The 21,782-nt window shown below is 41.4% G+C and overlaps 1 protein-coding gene, 1 non-coding gene and 1 pseudogene across 9 annotated transcripts in view; 2 read left to right on the plus strand and 1 right to left on the minus strand.

The window, feature by feature from the left end:
- The window catches only part of SLC30A6 (solute carrier family 30 member 6), a 98,324-nt gene that overhangs the window by 34,415 nt on the left and 42,127 nt on the right, over nt 1-21,782 (plus strand). For 7 of the 8 annotated variants that reach the window (XR_009209202.1, XR_009209203.1, XM_058426107.1 and 4 more), the window contains 3 exons: nt 5,355-5,457; nt 7,670-7,717; nt 10,280-10,348. Coding sequence is in view for 6 of the 8 variants with exons in the window: in XM_058426107.1 (XP_058282090.1) it covers nt 5,355-5,457; nt 7,670-7,717; nt 10,280-10,348 (220 nt within the window). In the remaining 2 variants the exon portion in view is untranslated. The remainder of the gene's footprint in view (nt 1-5,354; nt 5,458-7,669; nt 7,718-10,279; nt 10,349-21,782) is intronic. The other variant, XM_032172634.2, reaches the window with a different exon arrangement.
- LOC116480545 (ATP-dependent RNA helicase DDX50-like) lies at nt 2,093-4,576 on the plus strand (annotated as a pseudogene).
- On the minus strand, nt 15,274-15,380 carry LOC116481396 (U6 spliceosomal RNA). The gene has a single exon (XR_004251551.1). It is a non-coding gene; the product is annotated as a U6 spliceosomal RNA (small nuclear RNA).

Raw genomic sequence — 21,782 nt, forward strand, 5'->3', positions numbered from 1 at the left:
TAAACAGCTTTCCTTTTCCTCCTCACAGCCCCTGGAAACCACCATTCTACTTTCTGTCTCTAGGAATTTGACTTCTCTAAGTACTTCATAGAAATGAAATCATACAATATTTGTTCTTTTGTGTCTGCTTATTTCACTTAGCATAATGTCCTCAAGGTTCATCTATGTTGTAACGTGTCAGAATTTCCTTCCTTTTAAATTGGAATGCTGAATCACATTTTCCAATGCATAATGGGTAAACAGCGCATTTTGTTTACCCATTTATCCATCAATGGATATTTGAATTGGTTCCATTTCTTTGGCTATTGTGAATAATGCCGCTGTGAACACGAGTGTACAAATAATCTGAGTCCTTCTTCAGTTCTTGTGGATATCTACCCAGAAGTGAAATTACTGGGTCATGTGATATGATAATTCTGTATTTATCTAATTTATTTAATTTTTTATTTTTGTAGGCACATAGTAGGTATATATATTTATGGGGTACATGAGATATTTTGATACAGGCATACAGTGCATAATAATCACATCAGGGTAAATGGGGTATCCATCACCTCAAGGATGTATTTTTCCTTTGTGTTATAATCTAATTATGCTCTTATTTTAAAATGTACAATAAATTATTGTTGACTCTAGTAACCCTGTTTTGCTATCAAATAGTAGATTTTATTTGTTCTAACTATATTTTTATATCCATTAACCATCCCCCACATCCCCCCAATATTTCAGTTTTTTGAAGAACTCCAGTGCATCCTAAAATATCCACTTTTCTTCCCTCCTCCTCTCTCACCACTCCCCAAGCCATTTCTAATTCTTCTCCAAGCCTTGTGTAATTGTTTATTAATATTTATTTATTTGGCTGGGTGCAGTGGCTCACACCTGTAGTCCCAGCACTTTGGGAAGCCGAGGCGGCTGGGTCCCCTGAGGTCAGGAGTTCAAGACCACCCTGGCCAACATGGCAAAACCCCGTCTCTGCTAAAAATACAAAAATTTGCTGGGCGTGGTGATGCACACCTGTAATCCCAACCACCTGGGAGGCTGAAGCAAGAGAATCACTTCAACCCAGGAAGCGGAGGAGGTTATATATATATGAGACATATATACACGCACACACACACACACACACACAATATATGTTGATACATATATAAACATATATGTATATATGTTTATTTGTCCCCTCTTTCCCATTCTCATTGCTGCTGTCCTAATTAAGACCTTTATCATCATTTCCTTGGCCTAACTAGAATAGCCTCTGGTCTTCTAGTTTTCATTCTCATCCGTTGCTAGTTATCTTCTATTTTGTGATCATTCAAAATTGCTAGTTTGGACATAATATCTTCCTGTTTCAAAACCCTCCCCTTTGCATAGTTGCAAAAATTGAAGTTGTCAGTACAGAGTCCTGTGTAATCAGGCCCCTACCAACCTTACTAACCATCCATCTATCTATTCCTGACCATTTGTGGTTTTATTGCTGGGTCAGGGTTTTCATGCCCCTGCACATGCTGCTTTCACTTGCTCATCTTTGAAGTCTCTGCCCAAATATCACCTTCTGGATTATCTCCACCCCAGTAGCCTTGTCACTCAATCTTTTGTGCGGTCATGGTACTCTGTAGACATTTCTGCCTTAGTGCCCAAAGTGCTTCATTATGTTTTTCACATGTGTATCTCCTGTTATTTCTAGGGCAAGGATTGTGTCTCATTCACATTTCTATTCCCAGCATGTGGGGAAAGGTAGAAAAGAATGCACAATCAGCTTGTAATTATTGGCATTTTGGTCTGTATTGTTGATAGAACTTCAGCCAGTTTGAATTGTTGATGTTGACTACAGTGTTACCATAAAAAATTCCTGGAGAATCTTACCTGGTGAAATTCCTGGGGAATTTGAAGTTTTATTGGAAATAATTATCGCTCACTGGAAACTTGATATAATTCCTGACAGATTCCATTAGTCTTTCTGTATCAAAAATTACTAGTTGAGTGACGCACAGCCACGGCTGAGTGGCCGCCCTGCCCCTGCTTCCTTTCACGTTTTCGCTGCATGTAGGTGGTTGTGGCCACTGTGCCCGGAGGGAGGCAGCAGTGGCCAGTAATGCCTGGGAAACTCCTCTGGGGGTACATTATGGAACTGGAAGCACCCTTGGAGGAGTCCGAGAGCCAGAAGGAGGAGAGGCAGAAGAGCTTTATGGATATCACAATTTCGGCTAATGGATTATGGACCTGTACTTCCCTTATATGGTTGTTATGAAGATTTAAACAAGATAAGCTGAAAATACATTACACAGTGCTGGAGTGGCAGAAGGAAGTCAAGTCACCATTATGACTCAGATGAGAAATCAGAAACAAGAGAAAATGGTGTTACAGATTACCTGGATGCTCCCAAGACCAAAAAAACTAAAATGAAAGAGAAGCTAAATGGAGACACTGAAGGATTTAATAGACTTTCAGATGAATTCTCTAAATTTCATAAGTCAAGAAGAAAAGATCTACTGAATGAGATATTGATGAATATGAAAAAAAAAGCAAGTATCATCCTTAGATAGTTCTACTCATAAATCAAGTGATAATAAACTAGAGGAGACCTTAACACGTGAACAGAAAGAAGGAACCTTCTCCAATTTTCCTATTTCTGAAGAGACTATAAAGCTTCTGAAAGGTTGAGGGGTAACATCTCTCTTTGCTGTTCAAGTTAAGGCCTTTGGTCCTGTATATGAAGGAAGAGATTTAATAGCTCAAGCACAGACGGGAACAGGAAAGAAAGACATTCTATTTTGCCATCCCTTTGATGGAAAGACTCCAAAGAAATCAAGAAACAGTTTTTTGTTTGTTTGTTTGTTTATTGAGACAGAATCTCACTCTGTCTCCCAGGCTGGATCTCGGCTCACTGCAAGCTCCACCTCCCGGGTTCACACCATTCTGCCTCAGACTCCCTAGTAGCTGGGACTACAGGCGCCCACCACCACCCCCAACTAATTTTTTTTTGTATTTTTAGTAGAGACGGGATTTCACTGTGTTAGCCAGGATGGTCTCGATCTCCTGACCTTGTGATCTGCCCATCTTGGCCTCCCAAAGTGCTGGGATTGCAGGCGTGAACCACTATGCCCAGCTCCAACTGGATCTTTCTAAACTGTACCATGTTGTGCTTGATGAAGTGGATCAAATGTTAGATTTAGGTTTTGCTGAACAAGTTGAAGATATTATTCACGAATTCTACAAAACTGATTCTGAAGACAATCCTCAGACTTTACTTTTTTCTGCAGCTTGCCCACAGTGGGTATACGAAGTTGCAAAAAAATGTGTGAAATCCAGATACGAAGATTGATGTTGTTGGAAAAATGACTCAAAAGGCTGCAGCTACTGTGGAACATTTGCCCATCCAGTGTCATTGGTCTCAGTGGCCAGCAGTTATTAGAGATGTCCTTCAAGTCTACAGTGGGTCTGAAGGGAGGGCTATTATTTTCTGTGAGACCAAGAGGAGTGTAACTGAAATGACCATGAATCTACACATAAAACAGAATGCCCAGTGTTTACATGGGGACATTGCACAGTCACAAAGAGAAACTACACTAAAAGGCTTCAGAGAAGGTAGTTTAAAGTTTTGGTGGCAACCAACGTGGCTGCCTGTGGTTTGGACATTCCTGAAGTTGACCTGGTGATTCAAAGTTCTCCTCAGGATGTTGAGTCTATATCCGTCGTTCTGGACGCATAGGTAGAGCTGGACGGACAGGGATTTGTATATGTTTTTATCAACCAAGAGAAAGAGGTCAACTAAGATATGTGGAACAAAAAGCAGGAATTACTTTTAAATGTGTAGGTGTTCCTTCTACAATGGATTTAGTTAAATCTAAAAGCATGGGTGCCATAAGGTCTCTGGCTTCTGTTTCTTATGCTGCTGTTGATTTTTTCCAACCATCAGTCAGATACTGATAGAAGAGAAAGGGGCAGTGGATGCATTGGCTGCAGCTTTAGCCCACATTTCTGGTGCATCAAGCTTTGAACCACGATCTTTGATCACCTCTGATAAGGGATTTGTGACCATGACTCTGGAAAGCCTAGAGGAAATACAGGATGTCAGCTGTGCTTGGAAAGAACTTAATGGAAAGCTGAGTAGTAATGCAGTGTCTCAGATTACCAGAATGTGCCTCCTGAAAGGAAATGTGGGTGTTTGCTTTGATGTTCCTATAACTAAGTCAGAAAGGTTACAGGCAGAGTGGCATGATTCCGACTGGATATTCTCAGTGCCAGCCAAATTACCTGAAATTGAAGAATATTATGATGGAAACACATCTAATTCCAGACAGAGGAGCGGTTGGTCAAGTGGCCAGTTGGGCCGATCAAGTGATCGATCTGGCAGCCGGTCAGTGAGACAGAGTCCACAAGGGAGTAGCTCAGGAAGTCGACAAGATGGTAGAAGATGAAGTGGGAATAGAAATCGATCAAGAAGTAGGAGCCAGGCCGGGCGCGGTGGCTCACGCTTGTAATCCCAGCACTTTGGGAGGCCGAGGCGGGCGGAACACGAGGTCAGGAGATCGAGACCACGGTGAAACCCCATCTCTACTAAAAATACAAAAAATTAGCCAGGCGTGGTGGCGGGCACCTGTAGTCCCAGCTACTCGGAGAGGCTGAGGCAGGAGAATGGCGTGAACCCGGGAGGCAGAGCTTGCAGTGAGCCGCGATCGCACCACTGCACTCCAGCCTGGGTGACAGAGTGAGACTCCGTCTCAAAAAAAAAAAAAAAAAAAAGAAGTAGGAGCCACAAACGGAGTTTTGACTATTTGATAGTTAATCTACCAGTATGGGCTTGCCTATTTCTGCCTAATGATGTACATTGTCCACCAAAAATTAGGTCATAATAGTTGAGGTATGTGTCTGCTATTTGCAAAGAAATTGGTCATATTTTTTTAAAAAGTATTTCACAAGAATGGTTTTAAACAAATCTACTTATCCAGTTATACCTTTGAATTAAAAAACCTCTTTTTATTGTCTCTTTTCAAAAAAAAATTACTAGTTGAAGTTTTTTGTCTCAAGCAAATAAATGTGTTTCAGCTCTTTCTAGTTGACAGATAGTTTGACAAAAAAATGCCTGACGGGGAAATGTCCACATTTGTTTTCATCATACTTCTTCCTACTAATTAACATAATAGTTATTTTTCCACTAAACTTTGAAAGGAAAGAATTCTAAAAACTGGAGTTTTTCTTCTTTGAAATGTTTCTTTGCAAGTAGTGGCCAGTTGTGATAAAATTGTGTCCTGTTGCTCAGTCCTGTTGCTTCAGATAATTAATGTTCAGGAGATTTAATTGTAATATGCCCATTGAGATATAAATTTAAAATTTAGAATTTTTTTTCCTTTTAGTAATTATTTTGCCGTAGACACTGCCTCTGCTATAGCCATTGCCTTGATGACATTTGGCACTATGTATCCCATGAGTGTGTACAGTGGGAAAGTCTTACTCCAGGTAAGGTTCTTCTTCCAATGCGTGTGCTTAATATTAGCCATGTTCTTCTACCAGATTAAAAAGTTGTATGTGTTGTTCTACTAGATTGTGAAATTTTTATTTTTATTTTTTAATTTTAATTTTTTTTTTTTTTTTTAAGAGACAGGGCCTTGCTCTGTCACCTAGACTGGAATACAGTGGTGGGATCTCGCCTCACTGCTGCCTTGACCTCCCAGGCTCAAAGGACCCTCCCACCTCAGTCTGTTGAGTAGCGAGGACTACAGGCACACACCACCACACCCAGCTAATTTTTAAATATATTTGTAGAGTTGGGCTCTCACTATGTTGCCCAGGCTGATCTCAAACTCCTGGTCTCAAATGATCCTCTTGCTGCGGCCTCCCAAAGTGTTGGGACTATACGCAAGAGCCATTGTGCCCAGCCATAATTTTTAATTACAAAAAGTTTTTTGGCCAGGCGAGGTGGCTCACGCCTGTAATCCCAGCACTTTGGGAGGCCAAGGCAGGCAGATCACAAGGTCAGTAGTTCGAGACCAGCCTGGCCAACGTGGTGAAACCCTGTATCTACTAAAAAAATACAAAAATTAGCTGGGCATGGTGGCGTGCGCCTGTAATCCCAGCTGCTCGGGAGGCTGAGGCAGGAGAATTGCTTGAACCCGGGAGGCGGAGGTTGCAGTGAGCTGACATTGTACCACTGCATCCAGCCTGGGCGACAGAGCAAGACTCCATCTCAAAAAAACAAAACAAAAAATTTTTTAATGCCCTCCCTTTAACAGTACAGGTTGTGAAATTTTTAGTTACTGGAAGCCCCTGCAAGAAATGAAGTCAAACAATAATCTCTGAAATTCATATAGCAAGAACCTGATGAAAGTCCATTAGCCCGTAAAATACTCACAAATCCTCCTATATTTATAATGTGACAAAATCACAAATTTAAAACTATTATTATTTTTCAAGTGAAAACAATGTTACTTAATTTTTTTTTTTTTTTGAGACGGAGTCTCTCTCTCTTGCCCAGGCTGGAGTGCAGTGGCGCTACACTCAGGTTACTGCAACCTTCGCCTCCTGGATTCAAGCGATTCTCCTACCTCAGCATCCCAAGTAGCTGGGACTGCAGCCACGTGCCACCACACCCAGCTAATTTTTGTATTTTTAGTAGAGCTGGGGTTTCACTACATTGGCCAGGATGGTCTCAAATTCCTGACCTCAGGTGAGCCACCCGCCTTGAACCTCCTAAAGTGCTGGGATTACAGGCGTGAGCCACTGCACCCGGCCTAAAATTTTTTTTAGATTTATTTATTTATTTATTTTTTTATTTATTTATTTTTTTGTGACGGAGTCTCACTCTGTCGCCCAGGCTGGAGTGCAGTGGCGCAATCTCGGCTCACTGCAAGCTCTGCCTCCTGGGTTCATGCCATTCTCCTGCCTCAGCCTCCCGAGTAACTGGGACTACAGGCGCCCGCCACCACGCCCGGCTAATTTTTTGTACTTTTTAGTAGAGACGAGGTTTCATTGTGTTCACTTTGGGGAGGCCAAGGCGGTTGGATCACGAGGTCAGGAGATCAAGACCATCCTGGCTAACACGGTGAAACCCCATCTCTACTAAAAATACAAAAAATTAGCCGGGCATGGTGGCGAGTTCCTGTAGTCCCAGCTACTCAGGAGGCTGAGGCAGGAGAATGGCTTGAACCCGGGAGGCGGAGCTTGCAGTGAGCCAAGATCGCGCCACTGCGCTCCAGCCTGGGTGACAGAGCGAGATTCCAAAAAAAAAAAAAAAAAAAAGGCAGTTTCCCAGGGCTTGGATGTGCATGTAATGTAAGCACTGTGGTTCCTTATGCCTTTTCCAAAACTTAGGGCAGTAGCTCCATCTCCAGAAACAATAAAAATAATAAGATAATAGTTGCATAGTGCTATGCCCTATACAAAATACAACCTTTGTAATCATTTCCCAAAGATTTTTTTGTTGGTTGGTTGGTTGTTTAAGTGTTATTTATCTTTTTATCTTATCTTCAAGATAAAAAAACAGGTATGGGCCAGTTGATGATATTGCTCCACTAATGGGGCCAGTTGAAACCTCTCTTCTCTAAATCATGATAGGACACCTGTCAAAGCAAAGGCTGGCTTAAAATCCTTTTGTGGGGGGGCGGTTCAGGACCATTGTTGGCAAACTTTTTTCCTTCCCCCGTTATTCATATTTTGTTATATTTTTCCCCAGACAACACCACCGCATGTTATCGGTCAGTTGGACAAACTCATCAGAGAGGTAAGATGGAATAGTAAATAAAATCATTTTATTTTATATCAGGGAATTGAAAAGGTGGATACTTTTAATACTTTATTCAACTCTACCTAGAATTTTATTTGAGGGAAGTTCGTGTTCTTCACAATAACATACTGGGAGCCATAATATAGTGGCAAACATAGAAAAATATGAGGTATTGTTCAATTTGGAAATCAAATTCACTTGAAGTAAATGTGGAAGGTAATGGCCTAATGACCACCCTATTATAAATGCTGTGATGTTTATTTATTTTATTTCGTTATTTAGTTATTTTTTTTGAGACAGAGTCTTGCTCTGTCACCAGGCTGGAGTGCAGTGGTACAATCTCAGCTCACTGCAACCTCCTCCTCCCGGGCTCAAGCGATTCTCCTTCCTCAGCCTCCTGAGTAGCTGAGACTACAGGCGCGTGCCACCATGCCCAGCTAACTTTTTTTTTTTCTGAGACAGAGTCTTGCTCTGTCGCCCAGGCTGGAGTGCAATGGCGCCGTCTTGGCTCCCTGCAAGCTCTGCCTCCTGGGTTCAAGCGATTCTCCTGCCTCAGCCTCCCGAGTAGCTGGGACTACAGGTGCATGCCACCACACCCAGCTAATTTTTGTATTTTTAGTAGAGACAGTGTTTCGCTATGTTGGCCAGGCTGGTCTTGAACTCCTGACCTTGTGATCCACCCGCCTCGGCCTCCCAAAGTGCTGGGATTACAGGCATGACCACAGCGCCTGGCCTGCCCAGCTAACTTTTGTATTTTTTTTTTTTTTTTTTTGAGACGGAGTCTCGCTCTGTCACCCAGGCTGGAGTGCAGTGGCACAATCTCGGCTCACTGCAACCTCCGCCTCCCGGGTTCAAGTGATTCTTCTGCCTCAGCCCCCCAAGCAGCTGAGATTACAGGCGCCCACCACATGCCCATCTAATTTTTGTATTTTTAGTAGAGACAGGGTTTTACCATCTCGACCTGGCTGGTCTTGAACTCCTGACCTTGTGATCCACCCACCTCGACCTCCCAAAGTGCTGGGGTTACAGGCATGAGCCACCGCGCCCGGCCTAACTTTTGTATTTTTAATAGAGATGGGGTTTCACAATGTTGGCCAAGATGGTCTCGATCTCTTGACCTTGTGATCCACCCGCCTCGGCCTCCCAAAGTGCTGGAATTATAGGTGTGAGCCACCGTGCCCAGCCTATTTGTTGTTTTTTTTGAGACTGAGTCTTGTCACCCAGGCTGGAGTGCAGTGGCATGATCTCGGTTCACTGCAACCTCCGCCTCCTGGGTTCAAGCGATTCTCCTGCTTCAACCTCCTGAGTAGCTGGGATTACAGGCTCCCACCACCACGCCTAGCTAATTTTTGTATTTTTAGTAGAGACAAGGTTTCACCATGTTGGCCGGGCTGGTCTCGAACTCCTGACCTCAAATGATCCTCCCCTCTTGACCTCCCAGAATGCTGGGATTACAGGCATGAGCCACTGTGCCCAGACTTTTGTTTTTTTTTTTTAAATATATATATATATATATAGAGAGAGAGAGAGAGAGAGAGAGATGGGGTCTTGCTGTATTGACCAGGCTGGTCTTGAACTCCTGCTTTCAAGCCATCCTCCCATCTTGGCCTTCCGAAGTGCTGGGATTACAGGCATGAGCCACTGTGCCCGGTCAAATGCTGTGATTTTTTTTTTTTTCAGGGGGGACAGGGTCTTGCTCTGTCACCCAGTCTGGAGTGCAGTGCCGTGTTCTCTGCTCCCCATTGGCTAATTGTACTTTTTTAGCAGAGACAGGGTTTCGCCATGTTGGCCTGGCTGGACTCGAACTCCTGGCCTCAAGTGATCTGCCCACCTCAGCCTCCCAAAGTGCTGGAATTGCAGACATGAACCACCGTGCCCAGCCTAGACTTTCTTTTGTTATAAATTTCCACCTGCTAACTAATGAAGAAATAAAATAATGAACTATTTTGATGTTGAAAGTATTTTAAACCTTTGATTGTCAGTGTGACAGAGGCCACTTTTACCCATATAACTGGCTACTGCTGTCAACTAGCGAAGCCTGGCCTTGGGTATGTGTCCTGTGTAACTGTACCAGTTGGCTACACATTATATATCTGGCCTTGGAATTTCTTCTAGACTCACATCCAAACAACATCCTGTGTTGTACAGAGATTTGTTATAAGGGATTTCAGAGAAAGAAGTGATTGAGAAAACAAAAAAATTAAGTAAAAAATCTGATGCCACAAAGTGCTAGATATAAATATATTCCATATTGATATGAAAAGAACCATACACTGCTGAAGAAATTGGTGGGGGTAGGGGTTTAAAACTGAGCAGTGGGGACCTCATTCTAAAATAATTGGGACAAACAAGAAACTAGGAAAGCAAAGTCTTAGGTCAGTATGGAACAAACAGGAATGGTATCTTGAGTGGTCTGAGACTTCTCTTAGCTAATGAGTGTCCTTGTGCAGGATTTGGCTGTGTCATTCTTAAGCTTAAACTAAGTCCATAATGTGACTAAACTGCATTGGATATGTTAAGTACAGACAACTCTGATCACCTCTTTCTGTTTTTGGTTAGGTATCTACCTTAGATGGAGTTTTAGAAGTCCGAAATGAACATTTTTGGACCCTAGGTTTTGGCTCATTGGTATGTTCTTTTACATATGACTTTAGTTATAATTTAAAATATAGTCTTCCATTTTTAAAACTGAAAAAAAGTATTTCCTTAAAATTTTCATAGAGCCTTTGATTCCTAGTGACGTTAAGCAGAGTCTGAAATGTACATGAATTCAATTACCTAACTGAGGGATTTTTTGTTGTTTAGAGACAGGGTCTCACTCTGTTGGCCAGGCTGGTCTCGAACTCCTGGCCTCAAGCAGTCCTCCCACCTTAACCTCCCAAACAATAGAGGAATGTTTTTATTTTTTTTCCTTCAAACATGTCAATGATAATAATACAAGAGTGTCCAGACAAGACAAATTTGTAGTCAGTGTAATTCCCAAATAAGAAAATGTTAAAAAAAAATTAAAAGTGCAATTGCTTTCTTTTTTAACTGTAATTCTCATTTTGGAGAGTTTGCTGAATATTTTGAAGAACTACAGTAACACAACTTGCTTCAGCATAAAATTTCGTATTTTCTAATTCAGTTTGAACCTCAATACCAGACTTTATTGTGACACGGTTTTACTCATATGTTAGGAATGATGAGGAAAATACAGAAAATGTAAAGCACTATAATCTTATTATCTAAAGAAAACTGCTGTTGATATTTTGGTGTTTATACATTTATTTTCCTTAGAAAATGAGATCATGGGCTGGGCGTGGTAGCTCACGCCTGTAATACCAGTACTTTGGGAGGCTGAGGCGGGCAGATCACCTGAGGTTGGGAGTTTGAGACCAACTTGGCTAACATAGTGAAACCCCATCTCTGCTACAAATACAAAATTAGCTGGGCATGGTGGTGTGGCACGCGCCTGTAATTCCAGTTACTCGGGAGGCTGAGGCAGGAGAATCACTTGAACCCGGGAGGCAGAGGTTGCAGTGAGCCAAGATCATGCCATTGCACTCTAGCCTGGGTGACAGAGTGAGACTCTGTCTCCAAAAAAAAAAAAAAAACAGAAAATGAGATCATGCTGTTTTATAATTAGCTCTTTTCATTTAATTAACTTATCATGAACAGTTTTCTATGTCATTAAATACTCTTCTACAGTATTATTTTAAAAAAACAGATAGGGTTTGATTTTTCTAATATAACACAAATTTTATAGATAAACAGATCAAAGCTGGTCCAGCAGTTCAATGATGTTACCCACTTTGCAGGCTTTAGTTTCAGGCTATACTTTTGTAATGGGAAAATGGTTGCTTCACCTCCACCTTCCCCAACTCTTTCCCTCTCTCATTATTTTGGATATCTAAAACTTATTACAAGAAAAACGAGACTGTAACATCCCCTGCCTCCTTACTGGGAAGGTGTCAAGTGACCAAAGTGTCAAGAGACCAAAGAATGACTTGGACAGGTCCAGCATGGCCAGTAGGTGAGTTTATTAGGACTTACCTATGGGGCACTCCTGGGAAGCAGCAGGACAGCTTTAGAGATCTACCCACCTCCCATTTCTAAGCTGCTTTTAAGCTAATTTTCTCGCTCTTTGCGTGCTGTATGTGTGTAATGAGACTGTTTTCCTTGGTAGGGTCTCAGATGCTCTCTAAAATCTTTGGTTCTCAGGGTCGCTTGCTCCTCGACTGTGCACCATGGCTTTGGCTCACTGCCTGGCCTTCAGAGTTCGGGCAGCGGACATACACCCTCAAATAACCTAGTGGGGGACCCACCACACTACACTTCTTTAAATTCTTTAGAAGGGGCCGTTGGGAACAATATTCTCTAAATTCTTGAATGTTGAAAGCAGCTTGTGGACCTTATAATTAAAAATTAGTTTGATTGGATATAAACTCTTCAGTACACATTTGTTTCAAGTTTCTTAAAAATACATAATCCCTTTTATTTCTGGCATGAAGCATTTCTGAGACAATGCCTAATGATAGTCTTAATTTTTTTCCTTTTATATGTCACTTGATCTTTTTGCCTGGATGCCCAAAAGATTTTTTTTTAAGTTCAGTACCTTTACTAGAATATGTCTTGGCATTGGTCATTCCTCATCAGTTATTTCAGGTATGCAGTGCACCCTTTCTTCTTCTTCTTTTTTTTTTTTTTTTTGAGACAGAGTCTCGCTCTGACGCCCAGGTGGGAGTGCAGTAGTGCAATCTTGACTCACTGCAGCCTCTGTCTCCAGGGTTCAAGCGATTCTCCTGCCTCAGCCTCCCGAGTAGCTGGGATTACAGGCATGCACCACCATGCCCAGCTAATTTTTGTTTTTTTTTTAGTAGAGATGGGGTTTTACCACGTTGACTAAGCTGGTCTCAGACTCCTGACCTAAAGTGATCCTCCCGCCTTGGCTTCCCAAAGCATTGGGATTACAGGTGTGAGCTACTGCACTCGGTCCACAGTGCACGCTTTCAATAATGCTGTTTCAAAAATAATTTTTTAAAACATCTAATTATATTTTGTAATATTTGTTCTATTCTCTTTCTTTGGTTTTCTTTTGTGGAAACTTCTGTTATGTGCATGTTGAATATGTTGGATCTTTGCCTTTCTTATTGTTATTTTCTCTCAAATTCTTATCTTTTAATTTCCTTTTAATTTGTTTTTTTAACCTTTTGTGTCTCTTAAAGTATACCTGTATGTTTCCTTATGTTTGTATTCTGAGTAAGTCTTCATTTCTAAAGTGATCTTTTTTCTTGTATTACAATTGTCATCTCATTTCCAAGGTTTTCTAATTTTGATTTATGATCTTGTTTTCTATCTTTTGATTGGTTTTTTAAAAGTAGGTTATAGTTTTATCTGACATGTAGTTTTATCTGTCTGGTAATCTTTTATAATCTGTTTTATAGTCTCTTTTTCTTACATAACTTTGTGTGGGATTTCACCCTCTGTCCTTTTCTGTTACTCATTTTTATGTGAAATTAGTTTTCCTGAACTTTAAAATTAGGCATGGTTTAGGATAGTGTGTACAAATTCATGGGTCTAGCGCTCCATCTTCTGGTGATTTTGTGAAAGAAGAAAGTTTTTTATTCTGGCTCTGTTCCTCTCTGCCATTTTTACCTTTTTTTTTTTTTTTTTTTTTTTTTGAGACAGGGTCTCACTCTGTCGCCAGGCTAGAGTGAGTACAATGGCGTGATCTCGGCTCACTGCAACCTCCGCCTCCCGGGTTCAAGCGATCCTTTCACCTCAGCTTCCCCAGTAGCTGAGACTACAGGTGCATGCCACCATGCCCAGCTAATTTTTGAATTTTTTGGTAGAAACAGGGTTTCACCATGTTGGCCAGGCTGGTCTCAAACTTCTGACCTCAGGTGATCTGCTCTTCTTGGCCTCCCTGCTCTTCTTGGCCTCCCAAAGTCCTGAGATGACAGGAGTGAGCCACTGTGTCCAGCCTTTTTTTTTTTTTTTTAAAGGAGACAGCATCCTGCCCTGTCACCCAGGCTGGAGTGAGTGGTACAGATATAGCTCACTGCAGTCTCAAATGTCTGGGCTCAAATGATCCTCCTACCTCAGCCTTCCCAGTAGCTGGGATTACAGGTACACGCCACCATGCCCAGCTGATCTTTTTAATTTTTTTTGTAGAAACTGAGTCTTGCTGTGTTGCCTAGGCTGGTCTTGAACTCTTGGCCTTAAGCACTCCTACTGCCTTGGCCTCCCAAAGTTTTGGGATTATAGGCACGAGCCACTGTGCCTGGCCCCGCCTTACATTTTTATCTGAACTTCTTCTGTCCTTTTTCTCAACTGTACTACTGAGTTTGGATTCTCTTGCCATTGTTTCTTTTTGATATGGGGCTTCTTTTTTTTGGAGGGGAGCTTTGCCTGGTTACTTTCGAGAACTCATAGGGCTCAGACTATTCCAGCCCTTATTGCAGACCCAGTGTATTTGCCCACTGTTGTGAATGTGTAAAACTCCTCCCAGTTGCAGCTGCTCTTCTCATATTGGCTGTCCTAGATTTCCATTAAGTCTTATTAGCCGCTTTGGGGTTTTTAGGTCAGTCAGATGTGCTGTTGCTTCCTGCTGCACAGATTGTGTTACCTTGAAGGTCTTATACCTTGTATTTGGGTTTTCATAGGGGTACTGGGTTACCTGGTTTTTTGTGGATATTGTCCATAGATTTTCAGTTTTGCTATTTTACTTTCTTTGTTTTAATGGAAATATTTGAGGCATTTCAAAAACTGCCACCACTGCTGCCATCTTGCAAGAATCCCAACATAATTTTTTGGTTTTCTTAGTTTTACATTATCTAAATATGCCATAATTTATTTCATAAGTCCCTTCATGAATATTTAGATTCTCTTCTATTTTTCCTATATTAGCAGGTCTGGGATAAACTTTTTTTTTTTTTTTGAGACAGAGTCTCACACTGTCACCTGGGCTGGAGTGCAATGGCATGATCTTGGCTCACTGCAACCTCCACCTCCCGAGTTCAAGCAATTCTGCTGCTTCAGCCTCCCAAGTAGATAAAAACTAGAAAGAAGCTCTCTGTGAAACTGCTTTGTGATGTGTAGATTCATCACAGAGTTAAACCTTTTTGTTGATTCAGGAGGTTGGAATCTCTCTTTTTGTAGAATCTGCGGAGAGACAGCCAGGATTACAGATGCCCGCCACCATGCCCCACGTCTGGCTAATTTTTTGTATTTTTAGTAGAGACAGGGCTTCACTGTGTTGGCCAGGCTGGTCTTGAACTCCTGATCTTGTGATCTGCCCATCTCGGCCTCCCAAAGTGCTGGGATTACAGGCGTGAGGCACTGCACCCAGCCTGGGATAAACATTTTTATGGGATAATCTTTGTAAATATCTATGATTATTTCTTAAGATGAATTTTTAGAAGTTTTTGTAAATCTGAAAATATTCACATTTTTTATGGCTTTTGATGCAAATTCCCAAATTGCCTTCTAGAATGCCTTTTGGAACTACACACTTTGAGTCTTATAGTTCATTTTCAACCATTCTTTATTTTTTTAATTAATTAATTTTTAAAAATATGGAACACTTCATGAATTTGCATGTCATCTTTGCACAGAGGCCATGCTAATCTTCTCTGTATTGTTCCAATTTGAGTATATGTGCTGCCGAAGTGACCACTTAACCATTCTTTTAATTGTGTTAATGATATTGGATGGCTTATAAACACAAAGAATATAGTCATCAACTCAGAAGTTGGCATCTAGAAACCACACCTATGAAGTCCCTGGTTAAGACCCAGGAATTTAATAAAACAAGTTTTGAGCTGCTAAAAGTTAATATCACAAAAGCCATGGATTAACGTATGCACTGTAATTATAGGAGAATTTTCAAGTTCATACTCTAAAAATAGAGTTTCCTTATTTTAATTACTTTGATTTCCATATCAGACTGAAAGAGGATATGGCATCTTTAATACTTACGTAGTGACAACTGTGAATGGTGGTGGCAAAGGAAAAGGGAAAAATCAAAGATGACTTGATTTCAAGACATGGCTTGTCTTAGCTAAAAGTAATAAACTAGAAGTCAAATTCAAGGAATATAGATATTTTCTCTGTCTCATGATTGACAATAACTCTCTTACTATTTTTCTCTATTTAGTATTTCAAGTCATAGATTCAGATACATTGTTACTAAACAATTTGGCTAATTTATGTGCAGTTTATGATTTGTAAGAATTTTTTTTCTTTTTTGAAAATCTGTGTTTATTTAGAGACCAACATAGAGTGTCTGCTGGACATTTTATTTAATTGTATTTACTCTATTTTTTTGAGACTGGGTCTGGCTCTGTTGCCCAGCCTGGAGTGTAAGTGGCACGATCTTGGCTTACTGCAACCTCTGCTTCATGGGTTCAAGCCATTCTCACACCTCAGCCTCCCAAGTAGCTGTGACTATAGGCGCGCACCACCACGCCTGGCTAATTTTTGTATTTTTTTGTAGAGATGGGATTTTGCCATGTTGTCCAGTCTGGTCTCAAACTGCTGAGCTCAAGTGATCCATCTACCTCAGCCTCCCAAAGTGCTGGGATTACAGGCATGAGCTACCATGCCTGGCCATCTATGATATATATATATATATATTTTTTTTTTTAAGTTTTTATTAGGCAAATAGTACCCAATTGTTAAGAAAATAAAAACTTGTAACTAAGTCATAAAAAAGAGAGTAAATATCATTAATAATTCTGCCATCTAGAGATAAATACTGTCATCCTTGATACTTGTCTCTGTCCGTTTCTTTAACTTTTTTCTTATTTATGTCTTATTTTTTATTTATTGAGACAGGGTCTTGCTCTGTCACCCAGGCTAGAGTGCAGGGGCATAGTCATGGCTCACTGCAGCCTCAACCCTCTAGGCTCAAGCAGTCTTCCTGCCTCAGCCTTCCTCGTAGCTGGGACTGCATATGTGTGCCTGGCTGATTTATTTTTTATAATGATAGTCTTGCTATGTGGCCCAGGCTGGTCTCGAACTCTTCCTTAAGCAGTCCAACCTAGGTGCCCATCAATCCTAGGAGTTATTTGGCACCTAGGTTGATGCCATGCCTTTGCTGTGTGAATAGTGCTGTGATGAACATCCAGGTACATGTGTCTTTTTGGTAGAAAGATTTATTTTCTTTTGGATATATACCCAGTTATGGGATTGCTGGGTCAAAGGGTAGTTCTGTTTTAAGTTCTTAGAGAAATCTTCAAACTGCTTTTTGGAGTGGCTGAACTGATTTACATCCCCACCAACAGTGTATAAACATTCCCTTTTCTCTGCAGCCTCACCAGCATCTGTTGTTTTTTCACTTTTTAGTAATAACCATTCTGGCCGGGCGTGGTGGCTCATGCCTGTAATCCCAGCACTTTGGGAGGCCGAGGCAGGTGGATCACCTGAGGTCAGGAGTTCAAGACCAGCCTGGCCAACATAGCGAAATCCTGTCTCTACTAAAAATACTAAAATTAGCTGGGCATGGTGGCATGGGCCTATAATCCCAGCTACTTGGGAGGCTGAGGCAGGAGAATTGCTTGAACCCAGGAGGTGGAGGTTGCTGTGAGCTGACATTGTGCCACTGCACTCCAGCCTGGGCAAGAGAGCAAGACTCTGTCTCAAAATAAATAAATAAATAAATAATAATAATAGTAGTAGCCAGTCTGACTAGTGTGGGATGGTATCTCACTGTGGTTTTGATTTGTATTTTTCTGCTGATTAGTGAGGATGACCATTGTTTTCATGCTTCTTGGCCACTTGTATGACTTCTTTTGAGAAGTATTTGTTCGTGTTTTTTTTTTTTTTTTTTTTTATTATACTTTAGGTTTTAGGGTACATGTGCACAATGTGCAGGTTTGTTACATATGTATCCATGTGCCATGTTATCCAATGTGCACCCATTAACTCGTCATTTAGCATTAGGTATATCTCCTAATACTGTCCCTCCCCCCTCCCCCAACCCCACAACAGTCCCCAGAGTGTGATGTTCCCCTTCCTGTGTCCATGAGTTCTCATTGTTCAATTCCCACCTATGAGTGAGAACATGCGGTGTTTGGGTTTTTGTCCTTGCGATAGTTTACTGAGAATGATGTTTTCCAGTTTCATCCATGTCCCTACAAAGGATATGAACTCATCCTTTTTTATGGCTGCATAGTATTCCATGGTGTATATGTGCCACATTTTCTTAATCCAGTCTATCATTGTTGGACATTTGGGTTGGTTCCAATTCTTTGCTATTGTGAATAGTGCCGCAATAAACATACGTGTGCATGTGTCTTTATAGCAGCATGATTTATAGTCCTTTGGGTATATACCCAGTAATGGGATGGCTGGATCAAATGGTATTTCTAGTTCTAGATCCCTGAGGAATCGCCACACTGACTTCCACAATGGTTGAACTAGTTTACAGTCCCACCAACAGTGTAAAAGTGTTCCTGTTTCTCCACATCCTCTCCAGCACCTGTTGTTTCCTAATTAAACTAAAGAGCTTCTGCACAGCAAAAGAAACTACCATCAGAGTGAACAGGCAACCTACAGAATGGGAGAAAATTTTCACAACCTACTCATCTGACAAAGGGCTAATATCCAGAATCTACAATGAACTCAAACAAATTTACAAGAAAAAAACAAACAACCCCATCAAAAAGTGGGCAAAGGACATGAACAGACATTTCTCAAAAGAAGACATTTATGCAGCCAAAAAACACATGAAGAAATGCTCATCATCACTGGCCATCAGAGAAATGCAAATCAAAACCACAGTGAGATACCATCTCACACCAGTTAGAATGGCCATCATTAAAAAATCATGTTCGTGTTTTTTTTTCCCATTTTTTAATGGGGTTATTTGTTTTTTGCTTGTTCAGTTTTTAAGTTCTGTATAGATTCTGATATCAGACCTTTGTCTGATGCATAGTTTGCGAATATTTTCTCCCATTCTGTAGGTGTTTCTTGGTTGTCTTGCAAGATTCTTACAGTTTTGAGGTCTGATTTTTTTTGAGACGAAGTCTAGCTCTATCGCCCAGGCTGGAGTGCAGTGGCATGATCTCAGCTCACTGCAACCTCTGCCTCCTGGATTCAAGTGATTTTTCCTTCTCAGCCTCCCAAGTAGCTGAAACTACAGGTGTTTGCCACCACGCCCGGCTAATTTTTTTTTTTTTTTTTTTCATTTTTGTAGAAACAGGGTTTCACCATGTTGGTCAGGCTGGTCTTGAACTCCTGACCTCAGGTGATCTGCCTACCTCGGCCACCCAAAGTGCTGGAATTACAGGGCATGAGCCATAGCACCCTGCTGAGGTCTTAAATTGAAATCTTTAATCCATCTTGAGTTAATCTTTTTATATGGTGAAAGTTAAGGTCCAGCTTCATTCTTCTGCATATGGCTAGCTAGCTATCCTAGTACCATTTATTGAATAGGTAGTCCTTTCCCCACTGCCTATTTTTGTTGACTTTGTCAAAGATCAGATGGCTGTAGGTATGTGGCTTTATTTCTGGGTTCTCTATTCTGTTCCATTGGTCTATATGTTTGTCTTTTTACCAGTACCATGCTGTTTTGGTTACTGTAGCCTTATAGTTTGAATTCAGGTAACGTAATGCTTCCAGCTTTGTTCTTTCTGCTTAGAATTGCTTTGGCTATTTGGGCTCTTTTTTGGTTCCATAGATATTTTAAAATATTTTTTTCTACTTCTATGAAAAAATGGCATTGGTAGTTTGATAGTAATGGCATTGAATCTGTAGATTGCTTTGGACAATATGACCATTTTAATGATACTGATCTTCCAGTCCATAAGCGTGGAATGTTTTTCCATTTGTTTGTATCATCTGTGATTTATTTGAGCAGTGTTTCATAGTTCTCCTTGTAGAGAGCTTTCACCTCCTTGGTTAGATGTATTTCTAGGTATTTTATTTCTTTTGTGGATATTGTAAATGGGGTTGAATCCTTTTTTTTTTTTTTTTTTTTCTTGATACAGGGTCTCTCTTTGTCACCCAGGCTGGAGTGCAGTGGTGCAGCCACTGCAGCCTCGACCTCTTAGGTTCAATCAATTCTCCCACTTCAGCCTCCTGAGTAGCTGGCACTACAGATGTGTACCACCACACCCAGCTAATTTTTTTTATTTTTTGTAGAGATGGGGTTTCACCATGTTGCTCAGGCTGGGGGAGTGTGTGTGTGTGTGTGTGTGTGTGTGTGTGTGTGTGTGTTAACCAAAATAGGATCATTTGCTGATTATCTACTTTAAAAACATAATTTATGGACCGGGCATGGTGGCTCATGCCTGTAATCCCAGCACTTTGGGAGGCTGAGGCAGGAGGATCACTTGAACCTAGGAGTTCGAGACCAGCTTGGGCAACATGGTGAGACCTCATCTCTACGAAGAAAATGAAAAAACAAAACCAAAAAAACCCATAATTTATGGTAAACACTTTTTCAAGTTAACGAATATACTTCTAACTCTCATTGTAATGCCTGCTGCTCTCTATCCCTTAGAAGCCTTGATATCATCTTTGATGAGTCAATCTCCCTCATCCTTTACTTCCAGCTGGGTATCAAGTCCTTCCATTTCTGCCCCTGGAATATGATATATCTGTCTGTCCCTCTTTGATCCCACTATTTTTGGCCTGGCTCAGCTCTCCTCTTTTGTTTTGTTTTGTTTTGTTTTTGAGACAGAGTCTTGTTCTGTCTCCCAGGCTGGAGTGCAGTGGCATGATCTCTGCTCCCTGCAACGTCTGCCTCCTAGGTTCAAGTGATTCTCCTGCCTCAGCCTCCTGAGTAGTTGGGATTACAGGTGCATGCCACCATGCCCAGCTAATTTTTGTATTTTTAGTAGAGACGGGGTTTCGCCATGTTGGCCAGGCTGGTCTCGAACTCCTGACCTCAGGTGATCCGCCTGCCTTGGCCTCCCAAAGTGCTGGGATTACAGACATGAGCCACTGCACTTGGCAGCTCTTCTCATTTCTAATCTAGATTGTTGAAGCTTTTTTCCTACCTGATTTCCAGTCATCTATACCTACAATTTTTCTGAAGTCTGATTATTTATTTCTGTTAGGTTGCTGATGTTAAATAGAAATTCCTTATCATTTTAGAGTTCTCTGGTAGCCTCTTTTTAACCTTATTATCTACCTATCATTTTTCTTCCTTCCTTCTTCCCTTCTTCTCTTCCCATGCTGGGAGTGCAATGACGTGATCTTGGTTCACTGCAACCTCCGCCTCCCAGGTTCAAGCAATTCTACTGCCTCAGCCCCCTGAGTAGCTGGGATTATAGGCACATGCCACCACACCCGGCTAATTTTTGTATTTTTAGTAGAGGCGGGGTTTCACCATGTTGGTCAGGCTGGTCTCGAACTCCTGACCTCAGGGGTGATCCACCCACCTCAGCCTCCCAAAGTCCTGGGATTACAGGCGTGAGCCACCACGCCCAGCCCCTTCCTCTTTTTCTCCTTCTCTTCTTCCTCTCTTTCTTCTCTCCTTCTCTCTCCCTCCTCCTTCTTCTGCCCCCTGAAATACTTGGACTTCTTTTTTTTCTTTTTCAAGATAGGATATCACTCTGTCACTCAGGCTAGAGTGCAGTGGTGCGATCTTGGCTCACTGCAACCTCCGCCTCCTGGGTTCAAGCTATTCTCCTGCCTCGGTCTGCCAAGTAGCTGGGATTACAGGCACACGCCACTATGCGTGGCTAATTTTTTGTATTTTTAGTGGAGACGGGGTTTCACCATGTTGGCCAGGTTGGTCTCGAACTCCTGACCTCAGGTAATCCACCCACCTCGGCCTCCCAAAGTGCTGGGATTACAGATGTGAGCCACTGCGCCCGGCCAGGACTTCTTTATATGTTAGTATTATTGCTTATTCTTACCAAGTATGCCATACATTTTCATTGCTTTTCCCTCAGTATGGAATGCCTCTCTACTTTTTGAAATTCCGTTTAATCACCAACCCTAGATTAAATGCCATCTCCTTTTGAAGTCTTCTTCAATTGGAATTAATACCTACCTTTTCGGCTCTTATATTGTATTTTTCCTATGTTTCATTTATATTCTTCCTTGTATTATAACATGCCTATCT

The sequence above is a fragment of the Hylobates moloch genome, unplaced genomic scaffold (assembly GCF_009828535.3).
Source record: "Hylobates moloch isolate HMO894 unplaced genomic scaffold, HMol_V3 SCAFFOLD_13, whole genome shotgun sequence".
In the NCBI taxonomy this organism is placed as follows: Eukaryota; Metazoa; Chordata; class Mammalia; order Primates; family Hylobatidae; genus Hylobates; species Hylobates moloch.